The 15863-nt window shown below is 43.6% G+C and overlaps 1 protein-coding gene across 5 annotated transcripts in view; it reads right to left on the bottom strand.

Moving 5' to 3' along the window:
* Nucleotides 1-15863, bottom strand: part of brip1 (BRCA1 interacting protein C-terminal helicase 1) — a 96327-nt gene that overhangs the window by 58394 nt on the left and 22070 nt on the right. For all 5 annotated transcript variants that reach the window (XM_034529131.1, XM_034529130.1, XM_034529129.1 and 2 more), the window contains exons 7-14: nt 15459-15731; nt 13484-13705; nt 13096-13295; nt 12874-13006; nt 12425-12582; nt 12145-12319; nt 11803-11943; nt 9635-9796 (exon numbers count right to left, since the gene is read on the bottom strand). In XM_034529131.1, the coding sequence (XP_034385022.1) occupies nt 9635-9796; nt 11803-11943; nt 12145-12319; nt 12425-12582; nt 12874-13006; nt 13096-13295; nt 13484-13705; nt 15459-15731 (1464 nt within the window). The remainder of the gene's footprint in view (nt 1-9634; nt 9797-11802; nt 11944-12144; nt 12320-12424; nt 12583-12873; nt 13007-13095; nt 13296-13483; nt 13706-15458; nt 15732-15863) is intronic.

Raw genomic sequence — 15863 nt, 5'->3', positions numbered from 1 at the left:
TGGCTGCATCTGTAGTTACGAGCGGGATGAATAGATTTTGAAGCGTGAAGTACGCTGTAACATGGCATGTAGACAACTGGATTCTGAAGAGGAGGATATCCATTCTGTCAGATGCCTGTAAACACATTATGACACTTTTAATGTCGGAAACATGTAGCTTAAAACAAAGGACAGGAAGCATTTATCTCCCCGTGTTTGCTCCTGTGTCCTCGCACAGCTTGGATTTCTTTTCTTCACTTGTACTGGCTGTAAAGCTGAAAAATCCCTGTTGTCGTACTATTGTCGGTGCACATTGATCTAAAAGCCCTCATCCTAGCATGTCTGTGCTGTGCAGATTACATCCTTGAATAAGTCACGACTGTTTGCTGTGCTGGCTCCTCATTGGTGGAACGAGCTCCCCATTGACATCAGGACAGCAGAAAGTCTCTACATCTTCCGTCGCAAACTAAAAACACATCTTTTTCGACTATGGATAGGGAAGGTAGAGCCATAGTAGCACTTTAGTAGCACTTAAATGGCTCTTACTGATAGCACTTTGTTGTTTAGCACTTTAGTAGCACTTAAATGTCTCTTACTGATAGCACTTTGTAGTTTAACACTTTAGTAGCACTTAAATGTCTCTTACTGATAGCACTTTGTAGTTGATTCTTGTTGTTCTGAGTTTGGACTCATGGTTTAATGCACTTATTGTAAGTCGCTTTGGAGAAAAGCGTCAGCTAAATGTAATGTAATGTAATGAATAAGCATGGCTTCACAATCAAAGAGCAGCTCCACTGGCTTGGAAATGTGTTATAAGGGTCAAGTAGAAGTTCTTCTTGTAGTCAGCAGAAAACTTCTCAACAGGCCAATAGAGGGGCCAGATGCAGATGGCGCAACCATATGGTGGGGAGTATTCTAAGACATCTTGCCCCCAACAGTACATCCATTTAGCTAACTCAAGTGCTCCTCAGAAACACCATACAGAAAGCAACATTTAGTACAACATAAGAGTGTTGATAAGTCCTTGCAAGCCAGTGCGAATGCCTCATAGTAGTGAAATGAAGCATGGGGAGGCTGTCATCAGGTTGATGCCTCCTAAAGCAAGTCAGTCAGGACTTTGCATCAATAAAACATTACACATCACTAAATATGTAGTGTTACATCGACAAAGGCCCCCCCTCCCCCTTATGTGCGTCTTCAACTCAGAAAACAGTTTGTCTTCGAATAGCTTTCCAGTGCAATCTTGAGTGGGAGATGAATAATGCATGTTATATACTTGAGGCAGATCTACTACTAAACAAAACAGCCATTATCTGCCAGGCTGCACTTCGATAGGAACCGATTCCACGACACGAAGAGTACCGAGGAAAAATACTCACTGATAAAAGAACATGCAACAGGGTAAAGACATACTTGTATAACCTTGATTTAACAAGGGAGCAAATACCTTTTAAAACTAGGTTGTTCCATTCAGATTGGACCAGTACTATGAAAGCAGACATGGACGAAAAACCAAACGAAAAAGTATTATTCTGATGCGAGAGGTGAGACTATCATTTTCCAGAAATGTATGATGACTAAAAGCCCCTTTTGGCGATGGGGATGGGAATGTCAACTATCTGCCTGGCTTCCTGGAAAAAGCCACAACTCAATTACTAGTCGTTGTCTTGTTGTGCTTTGGGACCAAGTGGATGTTATGGACAGTCCTTGGCTAGCACCTAGAATAGAGCAAAGCCCATCACCCTATGAGGTTTCTTTGTCATTATCGAGATAAGCCTTGAAGTCTGGCAGCAGAATATGGAGTCCTTAAGGGATCCAGAGACTCCTCGACTTCAAAACGTTCTCCCTGTGACACGCCGTGGCAAGTGGGACCTCCACCACAGGATCCTCCTCAAACTTCTGCATTCCACTTGTCACTATCTGGGAAAGGAGAGTCTAGGGGGCCTCTGCTGTGTGTAGAGTATAGATGCACCGATACGGATATCTGTCCGACTCAGACTCAAATAGCCAGATCGGTGGCAAAAGGCCGATCTGGTATCGGATGCCATTATTTACATAAAGAACAATTCAGTACATTTATGTATACAGATTTATTTTTAGCATTTATTTTCACAAATGTTGGTTGGTAATGTTTAAGTCAAGTCAAAAAGAATGGTATCAGTCTCCTCCACACAGTGAGCCATACGGCGTATTAATTAAACAAGTTGTTGGATCGGTACTATCGGCCAAATACCGAGGTGTGTATATCTGAATTGGGAACGAAAGAGTTGAATCGGTGCATCTCTAGTGTAGAGGCAACTACATGTAGTTGGTATTGCACCTTTCCCAAGATTTGACATTCTACGCCCTAAGAGTCAGTTTCCATGATGGATGAATGACTCTTTGTTTGATCATCAGGAGGCCTGAGCACGCGTGGTTGTCCCCAACACCACAATTTGATGAATCGGGTGCACAAAAACTCCTCCACATTAAGTTGGAGATTCTTGTAAGGGACCAAAGCAAACTGTCTTTATTCACCCGACCGGGCAACTGCTTCCCACTCCTCCACAGTAAAGTTTGGATGCAGCTTCTCGTTCATCGATGGAAACAATGGCACTTGACAAAAGTACAAAAGAATCTGAGATACTATTCTGTTCAACAATGCTGAATTACAATGTGTTCTTTTCTGGGTGATCGTTAGCATGGTTATCACCTCTTCTTTGACCATGTGTTGTTGTTGATCAGAGGATAATAAATCACGACATGTATTTAAAGTATTGGGAAGACCGGACCGTATAAGGCCTTAGGACACCAATGATCAATATTACAACTAACCAGCCCCCATTTTGATAAATCTAATCCTCACTCATTCAGGAACTGTACTTGGTTCAACAACACCATCCATTTACATTAGACTATGTACATGTTGTTGCCTCAGTTAGACCAGTCCGACCAGTCCAACTGCATGGATGTAGGTGTGAAGCAGAGAATCGTGTTGTGCTGTCAAATGGTTCTCCGGCACCTTCAGCAAAGGCTTTCTTTTTTTTACAAACTTTTTATTTATTAGATTTTTTTTCGAGTAACAAAGAACGCGACAAAACATTGTAAATGACAAAAAATAAGATTCAAATAAATAAATAGAAAAAAGAAGAAAATGAAAAACAATAGGGGGTCAACAATCGCTCTTTACACTATTTGGGATCATTTATTTCTGGTCACTTAATACCTTGAATGCTATCCACTTCTCCCAGCGCTGCTCATGGGTCCCTGATTTTAACCTTAGTAAATGAGTACTTTTTTTATGTATTTCCTCCACGATGTCCAGCCTCTGTCCTTGGCTTGGGGGGTCACTTTTAATCCAGTTCCTTGTGATGGCCTTTTTAGCTGCTAGTATCAAGATGTTATATAAGATAATTGTCTTTCTTATGAATTAGATCACCGTGTATTAGTCCCAGATAAACGATCCGTGGGTCCCTGGGGATCTTATAGCTTAAGATCTCCTCCAGTCTGAATGACTTGGTCCCAGTATGTTTGGAGTTGTGAGTGGTTGGCATTCATCTGCCCACACTCTCTCCAGCATGGCTGCTCTTTACCTAATTCTTTATATTTTGTGTGTGGTGTAATAAAAAAGCGGATTAGGTTCTTCCACCCAAATTCCCTCCATTTTCTAGAACTAGTGGAAGTCTGTTGCGTTGTACACATGGAATGTCAATCACTATTCGACAGTTTGATGTTCAGTTCTACTTCCCATTTCAGTTTTACATATAGTGTGTTACTTCCGATTCGTTTTTGTAAACTACTGTACAGTTTGGAGACCAACTTTGAGGGGGTTTGTTTGTAGGCACCTGTCAACACTTTGATCACTTCATTACATTCTGATGATATTCCTTTTTTAATTTCTGTATCGTAGAAGTGTCTTAGCTGTAAATATCTGAAGAGGTTTCCTAAATTGAATTCTCTTTTTAGTTTATCAAAAGTTTTAAAAGTGTTTCCCTCTATAAGTGTACATACTGCAGTTATTCCTCTTTCTCTCCAGCGAACAAAAGTACTACCTATCTGTCCAGGTCTAAACCTGGGGGACATAGAGGGCCAGATCAAAAGCTAACTGTCTCCTTCCAATTAGTATTTCTTGACTATCTCCTTCCAGATATCCAATGTTACATCTAAAATGGAATTACCTCCCTTTGGTCAGTGTAATCTTTTCCTCCTAGTCTGGCCTGGGGTTGAGATCGGCCCAGATTTAATTCAATATGTTTCCATCCAGCTTGATACTCCAGGGAGCACCAATATACAATATATCTCAATTGGGCCGCGTAATAATATTCTATGAGCTTTGGTAAAGCTAGGCCTCCGATCTGCTTGTCAATTTAGAGTGTTTTAAGCTTGACCCTTGGCCTTGCTCCTGCCCAGATAAACCGATCAATTTTACAACTAACCAGCCCCCATTTTGATAAATCTAATCCTCACTCATTCAGGAACTGTACTTGGTTCAACAACACCATCCATTTACATTAGACTATGTACATGTTTTTGCCTCAGGCCAAGTCCAACTGACCAGTCCAACTGCATGGATGTAGGTGTGAAGCAGAGAATCTTGTTGTGCTGTCAAATGGTTCTCCAGCACCTTCAGCAAAGGCTTTCAGCCATGCAAGTGTTTGACACTCAACACAGACACAAGAATTACAGAAATGAGCACCTTCATGAATAATTCAGGGCCAACATCTGACAGAGACCTGGTGTTTAGTTGGCACACCGGGCTGAGCTCTAAAATGTCGATGTACATGCTCAACTACACACCTCTTTGTATTTTTAAAGGAAAATCGCAGGTAGCAGTTATTCAAGGCTGCCGTACAAACAAGTATGGTAACCTTTATTACTATAAATTACATTCCACTGTATAATCAGAAAGTATCGGTTACGTACATATAAAGCTATTAGCTTTATAGGATATCGGTGCATCTCAGAAACATAAGCTATTGTTGTAAAAGTGAATTAATTTGTTGGACAGCAGGAGCACAGTTACGATGCCCAGGCAACATAAATGGGAATGAGCGGCATTTAGCACATAAGAGGGCACAACAAAGTGTGAATTATGTATTGCCTTTTCCAGGCATGGTAGGTGCTATGCTCAGCCGCTGTTAGTGACACAGTAAAGTGGGCAAAATTTTCCTGCCAATTGGGACAATGTGGTGAAACAACTAGATAGACGCAGTGAACTGTAGTCTTTCTCGCACTTTTACAGCCACCCCCCCTACTATCTCCCCATCTTTCACCTCCTTTGCATCCGGCCTCCCTCCATCTCCTTCCCTGTGTCCCTGGTGTCAGTGAGCTGTGTGGCGACACATCGCAGCTCCTCTAGTGCCTGCTGAATTATGAAACGGGTTTGGAGGCGACAGCATTAATGAAACATGCAGCCAGGAGCCACATTTCGCAGCGGCGAGGGGAGACGTGTTGTTACGACGTAAATTATTTAGCCCCAAAATATCACAGTAACCATCACGCCAAGAATGGTGGCGAGAAGCCACCTGCCACCTCTGGCCTCCCACCCGTCCCTCGTCGTCTGCTCTACACATACCGGCCACACTGGTGGTGACGACCGCAGGCTGCAGAAAGAAGACACTCTTCCTTTTCTTATTAGTATTCATCAGAGCTGGATATGAAGCGTGTCTTTTCAAGAGATTAATGTCTCATATTAGACAATATATATATATCTTTGTCATATTGTCAACCAATCGTTTCATAGAATTTGTTAATATATGAAAAACTAGGATATCAGCAGCCTTCTCCTTGAACAAGGGTAACAGTGATGTATTTCCCTTATGTAAATACTGCATATTGTTTGTTTCCCTAATCTCTACAGGCTAAAACATAATAATAATTTTACGTTTGTGACATATATTGTTAATCTTAATTAAAGGAAAAACATCAATATTTAACGGTCTGCAGTTCCTCTCATTTGAGTATGTTCAGAGAAAACAAACAATTCAAAGACATTATCTTGACCCGGGAGGTTGGGATGAATGTTTTTCACTGTTAAATTAAATGAATAATGGATTAATAAGTAATTTAATAGTAGTCATTGTTGCAGCCCTTCTTTCTTATATCATCTCTAAAGTTTCCACATTACGTTTAATTGGATTTCAAACGTAATGACAGCCAGAATTTGCTACTGTGGTTGAATGCGATATCAGAACAAGGAGTCGACTGACCTGTTAAATCTGAAACTCTAAGCCTCCCAAAAAGGCTCCAGCTTAGTCACACAGCAGTAATACTGAAGTTTCCACTGTAAAAACTCATATTAAACATCACCTCAGCTCTAAAATAATCAGGAGGCATATGCTACACTGGGCAAATTGACCCATGAATCCAAAGTGCTTCCAAAACACAGACAGAAACAGTCTCACTTTGAGATACCAGGGCTTCTGGAGCTGTGCGATTGGTGCTTCAGATACCTCGGAGCTGCTGAGGACAGTGTGTGCTGGCGGGTGTTCACCAAACAGTCCGGGTTGACTTTTATTTGACACGCGCTCAGCAGAGCCCAGGCGCCAGCGCTGGGTGCGTCTTCACACAGACAGCGAGGCGACATCACCTAATGGCCCCTTATCTCCATCTCCCTTAAAAGCATCTTGTATTCCCCGCCATCTTTTCACCTCTGAAGAAATCCAGCTTTTTGTTTTTATATATATATATATAAACCATCAGTCCCCTTCTCCCAGGGAGCACTGATCCCTTCCTGTGGCGGTGTGGACCAGGCGGCAGGGCCCGCTGTGGTTTTAATGGCATTAACTGGAGGGCTGTTGTGGCTGAAGGGCTTCAAAACCACAGCAGAAGGTGTCTGTGTGTCCATGATATCTCAAAAATGAAATGTATTGAGCTGTGTGCTAATGCACAACATTCTCTTGTTTTCTTTGCTGGAAAATGACAAATACACTTACATTTCTCAACATTGACCCAAAAAGACATTATGGTCAGGTCCAATTTGGAGTCAATATACCTGCTGTAAGAAGATAATAAAATGTAACTTAACAGACTGTGTGTTCATGTTCGTGGAAGCAGAGAACGCGCCTCGAGGTACATCTCCTTGACCCTCACTGAGCCAGCTGTGTATGAGGGGCTGATAGCCATCGCCTAGACACACTGAACAGGGATGTCTGAAGATGACCTACCCTCTCTGTGCTGTGTCCCCCCCCCCCCCCCCCCCCCCCCCACACACACACACACACACACACACACACACACACGGGACTCAGCGGCACCAACGAGGCCTCCACGGGCTCCAATTAATACCCCAGCCCTTCATATCCCCTCATCTCCTCATCTTTAAGAGCTGACTGCAGATTAAATATTTATGCATCAGCAGAGAGAGATAGAAGACTCCTACATGGCTATCAATAATAAAAAAATAAAGAAAAACATCCCACAGCACAGTCGGTCCTCGGCTGGCATCGCAGACTGACAAAAAGGAAGAAAACAACAAGAGTCTTAGCTTCCCCTCAGTTTAGATGGCGGCGTCATCAGCTGTTTGAGAATGCAACGGGATCGCAAGCAAACAAGGATGCAGGGAAACCAAACCAATAGTCGCTGCATGTGACCCGTTGAAATACAAGTTGAACACAATCTATGCAAGTATGCAAAAGCTAAATTTGCCAAGGGCAAAACTAATAACCGTGAAGGTCTAAGTGGTTGCAAGATGATTAAACACAGTTCTGTATTAGAAAGCAAACCATCCATTATCTTTCACCGTTTATCCTGTTCAAGGTTGTATATATATATATATATATATATATATATCTCTAGATAGATAGATGACATATATATGACCTTCACGTTCACATCCACACGTGCGGGCAGTATTAGAGTCATCAATTAAGCGGAGCTGCATGTCTTTAGCCCGTGGGAGGAAGCCAGAGAGGACCCACGCTGTCACGGGGAGAACATGCAAACTCCACACAGAAAGCGTGAGGCCCAGGAACCCAACCTGGCTCTTGCTGCGAGGCGACAGTGCCAGCCACAACAACACCGTGCAGCCCCTTTGATATTAGTGGTAAACATGACTTCTAGAATCTATTCAAATGAAAATGGGCTCACTCGCAGGTCACTCCTAATACGTTCTGCTGCTGCCCCTTCTGCACAGCAGTACAGTGCTTTGCTCCCGTTTGGTAACTCCTGTCTGTTTCTACTGATAATATGCTGACTGTGGATAAGAACCTCACAGCTCTGCATTAAAATACAGTATAAAGAAGTGTGTGTGTTGTGGGGGAGGGGGGTCATAATGACTTTAAAGCTCTAACGTATTATGTTTCCCACAGTGAGTATGATTATTGACCAAAATTGCTTACTGACCAAAGTCACACGTAACATGTGCAATGTGGACATACACAATGATAAATGAAATCCACTTGTCCCTAAGTAAGCTAATGTGACAACTGAGCGACAATGAACATTAATTATTCATAACCAAAAACGCATAACAAACAAAGGGGGACAAAGTGTCTATGAGTGCCCTCTAAGAAGCGCCCTCATTAACTGAAAGAGGATACAGTTCCATGACGATGACGGCTTTTAACAAGACCTTGACAAGTACCTATATTGATTACTTGTGATCTATTGTAACATATAACACAGCTTCTTAGCAGTGGCATCTATTTGAATCCAGTTTAGGCTTTGAAAACTGTTTGTTTTCCAAGTCAAGATAATATAATACCTTCAAACAACCAAAACTCTGGACATGACTCCAATGTGTGGTCTCTAGCTCCTCCCAGTGGCAGAATGTAGAAATAAATGTTCTAACTGCGAACTATCCCCCATCACCTCAATGTAATTGGGAGTACATTTAGATGTATAACTGCCCACAGCACAAATAGATCTGACTATAATTATATTTGTGTTTTCCGTTAAGTTCATCTGTAGAACAGAATACACTTCCTTCATCCTGTTGTGGAAATTGTGGTGCGTATGACAATATTTTAGCCTTATTCCTCCACCTGAAACCCCGGTGCTGTGAAACACACTAAAAACATAATTCAAAGTGTTAGGCAGGCTTACTTTCGTATCTCCTCACCCACAGCATACGTAAAATCACCAGGTGCCAAAGAACTCACGGCAATGCATCCAGTGTGCGGACTGTAAGGCACGACTTGTGTCCCACTGCAACACGTGTTTATTGTGGTTATATAAGTGTAATGACTGGCATTGTTAGCTTGCTGCTAGCCCGCCCTGTTAATACAGGTGTGTACTGCATGCACCAGACCATTTGCTTTTTCTCTCTCAGTGAAAGTGGAAGAACAAGAGTCGGAAACAATACGCAGCCACCACTGTGATCGAATTCTACAAGTAGTATAATACTAAGGACCTCAAATTAATGGGTGCTAATCTTCATCAAATTTTAATGTCAACGTTGTGAATGAAGCTTCTCTCTTATTCTGTCTCTCACACCATGATCATCATATACCGTCTGGTGTGGTTCTCCTCTTTGTTTAGCGTTCACAACAACACCCACATATTCAACACTGCAACCACCGCTAGCTTACAGACTCAGATTCAATAATGTAGTGTTTCAATTACTTACATTCCTGTGTGGTCTCACTCTTTGTGGAGCTCATTAAGTTTAAATAAACTTTGTAGAGTACAAGGTGCTTACCAGAGAGGGCAAAGAGAATGTCTTGGTGGTATTTACCTTGTAAGAAGGCAAAAAGCAGAGCACACCCTTGGCCACGACCTGGCAGACATGGAGCAGCAGCGCACCCACCTCGTCCTGGAAGGCATACGTTTCAGTATGTTGGAAGGTGGCACGGAGTTTTCTGCCCTGGGGTCCTTCACCAACAGTGCCCACCCAAACCTGAGGAGAGGGCATTAGAAATGCTGAGGTCATATCACCAATATACTTCATATAATCAATATATCTGTGCTTTGTCAGAGGCCCAAAGACAAATATCTCCTGGTATTATCAGCTTTTTCAAAAAACATTCTCATGTGCAACACCAAGCTATTGAGGACACGGTTGTAAATCCAAGTTACAACAGTATTAATCAAATGGTCAGACTCTGACATCTGCTGGACAAAAGTGGTATGGATGTGGAGACAGGGTCAACGTTTCCAATTGGGTGATGCACCTTAAAGCTTAAACTTTTTTCATCAGACATCTCTTTGACGCGTAGCTTTTAGGAAGCCTGATGTCCCAGCTCCTTACGCTATCTCTAAGGCTGAGCCCTAAGGAGGAAACTCATCTCCTTACCCTATCTCTAAGGCTGAGCCCTAAGGAGGAAACTCATCTCCTTACCCTATCTCTAAGGCTGAGCCCTACAGAGGAACTCATCTCCTTACCCTATCTCTAAGACTGAGCCCTACAGAGGAACTCATCTCCTTACCCTATCTCTAAGACTGAGCCCTACAGAGGAACTCATCTCCTTACCCTATCTCTAAGACTGAGCCCTACAGAGGAACTCATCTCCTTACCCTATCTCTAAGGCTGAGCCCTACAGAGGAACTCATCTCCTTACCCTATCTCTAAGACTGAGCCCTACAGAGGAACTCATCTCCTTACCCTATCTCTAAGACTGAGCCCTACAGAGGAACTCATCTCCTTACCCTATCTCTAAGGCTGAGCCCTACAGAGGAACTCATCTCCTTACCCTATCTCTAAGGCTGAGCCCTACAGAGGAACTCATCTCCTTACCCTATCTCTAAGGCTGAGCCCTACGGAGGAACTCATCTCCTTACTCTATCTCTAAGGCTGAGCCCTAAGGAGGAAACTCATCTCCTTACCCTATCTCTAAGGCTGAGCCCTAAGGAGGAACTCATCTCCTTACCCTATCTCTAAGGCTGAGCCCTAAGGAGGAACTCATCTCCTTACCCTATCTCTAAGGCTGAGCCCTACAGAGGAAACTCATCTCCTTACCCTATCTCTAAGGCTGAGCCCTAAGGAGGAACTCATCTCCTTACCCTATCTCTAAGGCTCAGCCCTACAGAGGAAACTCATCTCCTTACCCTATCTCTAAGACTGAGCCCTACAGAGGAAACTCATCTCCTTACCCTATCTCTAAGACTGAGCCCTACAGAGGAAACTCATCTCCTTACCCTATCTCTAAGGCTGAGCCCTAAGGAGGAAACTCATCTCCTTACCCTATCTCTAAGGCTGAGCCCTACAGAGGAACTCATCTCCTTACCCTATCTCTAAGGCTGAGCCCTAAGGAGGAAACTCATCTCCTTACCCTATCTCTAAGGCTGAGTCCTAAGGAGGAAACTCATCTCCTTACTCTATCTCTAAGGCTGAGCCCTAAGGAGGAACTCATCTCCTTACCCTATCTCTAAGGCTGAGCCCTAAGGAGGAAACTCATCTCCTTACCCTATCTCTAAGGCTGAGCCCTAAGGAGGAAACTCATCTCCTTACCCTATCTCTAAGGCTGAGCCCTACGGAGGAACCTCATCTCCTTACCCTATCTCTAAGGCTGAGCCCTACAGAGGAAACTCATCTCCTTACCCTATCTCTAAGGCTGAGCCCGGCCCCCCTACGGAGGAACTCATTTCGCGGCTTGTACCCGAGACTTCGTTCTTTCGGAACAGAGTCATATTATCAAATTATCGAGCAGCTAAATATCCCTTCATACAGCATATACTTTGTCAAAGAATCCATTGTTCCCAGCAAATCACGTTGGCGACACAGATCGGCTCAGCAGATAAAAAAGGGAGCAAATATAACTTTTAGGGATTCCCACGGATGTTGATACGCCATATACACCTATACAATTCGATAAACGACTCCAGATATTTTTTAGAACTGTCCAGAAAAATAATGAAGTCAGTATAACGGATCGAGCAACTTGCGCCACAAATAACTCTACTGACCTGGGACTTGTTGATAACATGGTTGGCCTCCAGCTGGATGGAGAATTTCACCCCAAGTTCAGAGGAGAAGGAGCCCATGGGTGACAGAGTTCCTGATGTCAGCACAATGCTGTGCACCGACTTACGGAAGTCAGAGAAAGCCTGGGCGATACAATAGACACAATGAACACCCAAGGACTGTTGTAATTTATGCCATCAACATACCCTTTTATAATATTGTTGTGATACACTTGGCAATTAACCTTCACTTCAGACTCAATAAGTCATACATTTATGTTTATAGACTCCAGTAATAGATCAGTTTGGCCTACATGGCATGATGTGCCATCTCTAACCTCTCACCACAGCGGGGTTCAGGCACCAGAAGCTGAGTGTGAGGACTTCTGTCTTGACTCGGGCGCTCTGGCGTTGCCTGTGGTGTGGCCGAACAAAGCCCTGGGCATCAGGCATATCAGGTGGGACATGGTTCGTCCAAGCGTAGCTCTTCTGCAGAGCTATCCGGTAGTCTTCAGCAACCCTACAGACACACAGAGACCTGAGCGATCGTTCAATTCTTAACCACTTTATAATAGTTCATATGGAGCGCTGGCATGACACAGGATTTCTTTGGTTTGTCTCTGACCTGCAGTTGTCCTCAGAGGAGTAGATGAAGCCCAGCACCATGAAGAGATTTTTCAGGACTATGGAGGTTGCCGAGCTGATGGTTGGGACCTGAACCATCTCCTCTTTACCATTGATGGAACCACGCTCCTCTTTCTCCAACACTGCTGCCAGGTTTTTCTGTCACAGTGAAAGACGTGCAAGGAATAAAACACAATAGTGTTGTTGATTAATACAGGACATCCAAAACCAAATAAGAACATGCAGCACACACACGGTCATCCTTTTGGTGTCAAACGTTTAATACATGCACGCGTCACAGTGCGAATGCTACTACTCCAGTCAATTTTATACAGACGCCGGCTATTATTATTCATCTATTTATGGACATTTTCAGGCATTACTGTGGCCAGTAACCATGATTGCTGTCCCATTACACACCTACAAGTAAAGCATAGATATCTGGTGTACCTTCAGATTGTTGAAGGTGTCAGCAGTGATGCCCATGTTGTGAAAGATGCCCAGTACATCCTTTCCATTCCAGACTTTACAGGCGCTCTCATATCCCCGTTCGGACATCAGGCTTTGGCTCTCCTGGATCCAGCTACACCATGGTCCAAAAGACATTCTTAGTAAATATCTACTCAAACTATGAGCGCCACAGATGAGCAATTCATTCACTGAATCACTAACTTGATCAGGCTATAGCAGAAGTCCCTAAGTGACTCGTGTTTGGATCGTCTGATGTTATTGTTGACCATGCCGTCAAGCTCATCCCTGGACATCAGCAGACTGTGGTGCTCCAAAGTGTAGCTGGCACTCTCCCTTGCACAGTCCTCAATGTTGTGGGCTTCATCCAGAATCACGATCTGGCCTTTCAGGTCAATCTCCATCTGGTGAAAATGTCGATTAAAAGCAAGAGCAGAAGAGGAAGGGAAAGGAACAATAGGGGAGAGGAAGAAGAGGAAGTGGTTTATCCCTGAACCCTCCACATGGTCTGGTCCTTAGTAAAGAACTAATCTTGTTGCTCCCTTACGGATGTTCTATAATTCCTGCACCCTCTATTCCCTACTCTACTCACACTCTCTCTGATCATTGGGTCCAGCAGGTAGTTATATGGACAGAAGATGATGGAGGCTTCCTGCTTGAGTTCTCGGGCAGCATAGTAGGAGCATGACCGGATCCGCTTGCCCAGTGCGACAAAGTCCTCAATGTCCCAGGCATCATGGAGTCCGTGGACCCGCTGTAGTGTGCGCTGGTCCCGCATCCTCTGGACACCATGGTAGTAGCGGCATGACCTGCCCTGTAACATAGACATTTTTCAATCAAAGTCAGTAGCATTGGAAGATGCAGTTTGACTGATCCCATAGAGTGCATTTTCATTGGAGGAACTTAACACTATACCGATCTCCATACACCTTGGAGACAAGTTCATGGAACTAAATTTGGGTTCAGCTCAAAAGGTTATCTGGAACTCAACTTCCAGGCACCTATATGGTTTGTCAGCAGTGTTGTCAATCATGAATGGAAGTGAAAGTGTATCATCAGATCACAACAATGATGACGATCTGAGCTCACCCATTTTGATTTGAACACTTTTCTTTCTTGATGTTGACCTATGTGCTCGAGTGGTAGAATTTGGTTTGACTAAACAGAAAGACAAACCATTTAAGAGACTGGGGCCCTCAAAGTTGACACATATTGGATACCCACCCCACCTAAAGACACTGAAGATGCTTTGCTCAACTCATGTGGACTAGACAGTATGTGTGGACGCTTCCTTTGGTTTCTACCTGATGCTGCTTCAACAGACTGCTTTACGTTCTTCTCCCTCGTGTCAAATGTAAACAAAGGTGACATGCAGTACTTCAGAGGCTTCCTGTGATCAGGTCTTACAGTTATTGTAGTGGCTGACATGTCCTGTCACTCATACAGTGAATGCAGATATCTCATGTACCCAAGCACCAATTACACTGTCAACAGAGGTGTCTGCTTCAGATGTCCCACCCTGTTATTTATGATTTTACAGCTTGAGGTGACACTGTCAAAACACAAAGTCTGTACACCGGAGGACTCAGCAACCTCCGGACACAGTAATAATCTCTGGATGAACCTCTCACAATCATGTGTTAAGCTTTTAGACTTTGCTGAAACGGAACACGGTCTGCCCAGTGAAAGGGGAGTTTGGGAGAGTAATAGACATGCAGCCACACTTGTGAATGTCAGGAAAGGTTACAGTGCAGTTCAAACAGTTGCAGGTGTTTTGACTGAAGACGATGTGCACGCCGTCTATGTAGGAATCACTGTATCACAGCATGGCCACCTGACACTGACTGGACCCCGAGGGGATGAAGACAGAGCATCAGTAACACCACTGAGGGGTAATGACTGAGCCAGCTATTGCCATGGGAGGCAAACACCTCCACTGACAGCATAATTGCAGTAGGAGCCTCAACTTTAGGACAGTACGGGGGTTTAAAAAAAAAAGAAGAAAAGAAGGTCTACATTTGAGTGTGTCATAAAGAGACGGCTGGACCAATTGAGGCTTTTGTAGTGATAGTTACCTGTGGGTTTGTGTTACAGGGTGATGGAAAAATAACTTTTTCACAGTACATGATGGTTGACCTGGGCTAAGTGATGAACTATAGCAGACATGCAGGCTGTGCCTTTAGTGGGATAAAAGTCACATGTTAAATGTACTGGGCTTTGAAAGTCAATACCAGTTTTGGAAAATGTTGCATACAACAATTTTTATAAGAATCCTTTAACTTTGGTTCTTCAATAATTGTGACTACGTTATGTCGTGAAGAACTCCTGTATTGACGTGTGTTACAAATAAGATTAAGGACGATATTGAAATTCCCCTACTGACTATATTGCGTTCAGGCAAACTGAATTACTAAAATATTGTCAAGAAAAATTAACTTTACGTCATCTTCATGAGTGTTCATGTTCTGTATGAGGGATGAAACATTCTCCTGCTTCCAGGGAGTGACTATTGGATATAAAAAGGGCAGGTTTCAGGTTGGGTATTACTTTAAAGTGTTCATCCTCACATCTTTGGCCTCCAGCAGATCCTTGCAGCGTTCATTGCGGTTGAAGTGAGGCGCCACCTCTACGTTGACACATGTGTGAGCTCTACTGGATAAGATGGTCATGGGCACTCTGGAGTAAACCGTTCGCTTCAGCTCGTGGGTGATCTGAGTTATCTGTTTATGTGTGCGAGTGCCAAAGAAGATCTTGGGAATCTTCTTTTTGCCGTCCCCGTCTTTGTCCTTCACACCGTCTTTAGCTGAAGCACACGGGCAGCGGGAGCAGGGTTCAGGGGACTGGAAAGAGAAAAACACAAATACTGAGCGGTGGTTCGCTGCTACGGTTCAACAGCTCAGTACAGGAGCCCCAGACCTTAAAAATACTAGCAACTGTCCTTTACAGCGCTGAGTCGAAAGCCATGCCTCCCA

This window comes from Cyclopterus lumpus, chromosome 25 (genome assembly GCF_009769545.1).
Source record: "Cyclopterus lumpus isolate fCycLum1 chromosome 25, fCycLum1.pri, whole genome shotgun sequence".
NCBI lineage: Eukaryota > Metazoa > Chordata > Actinopteri > Perciformes > Cyclopteridae > Cyclopterus > Cyclopterus lumpus.
Note: the sequence above shows the minus strand (reverse complement) of the source record. Positions and strands in the feature narration are given on the sequence as shown.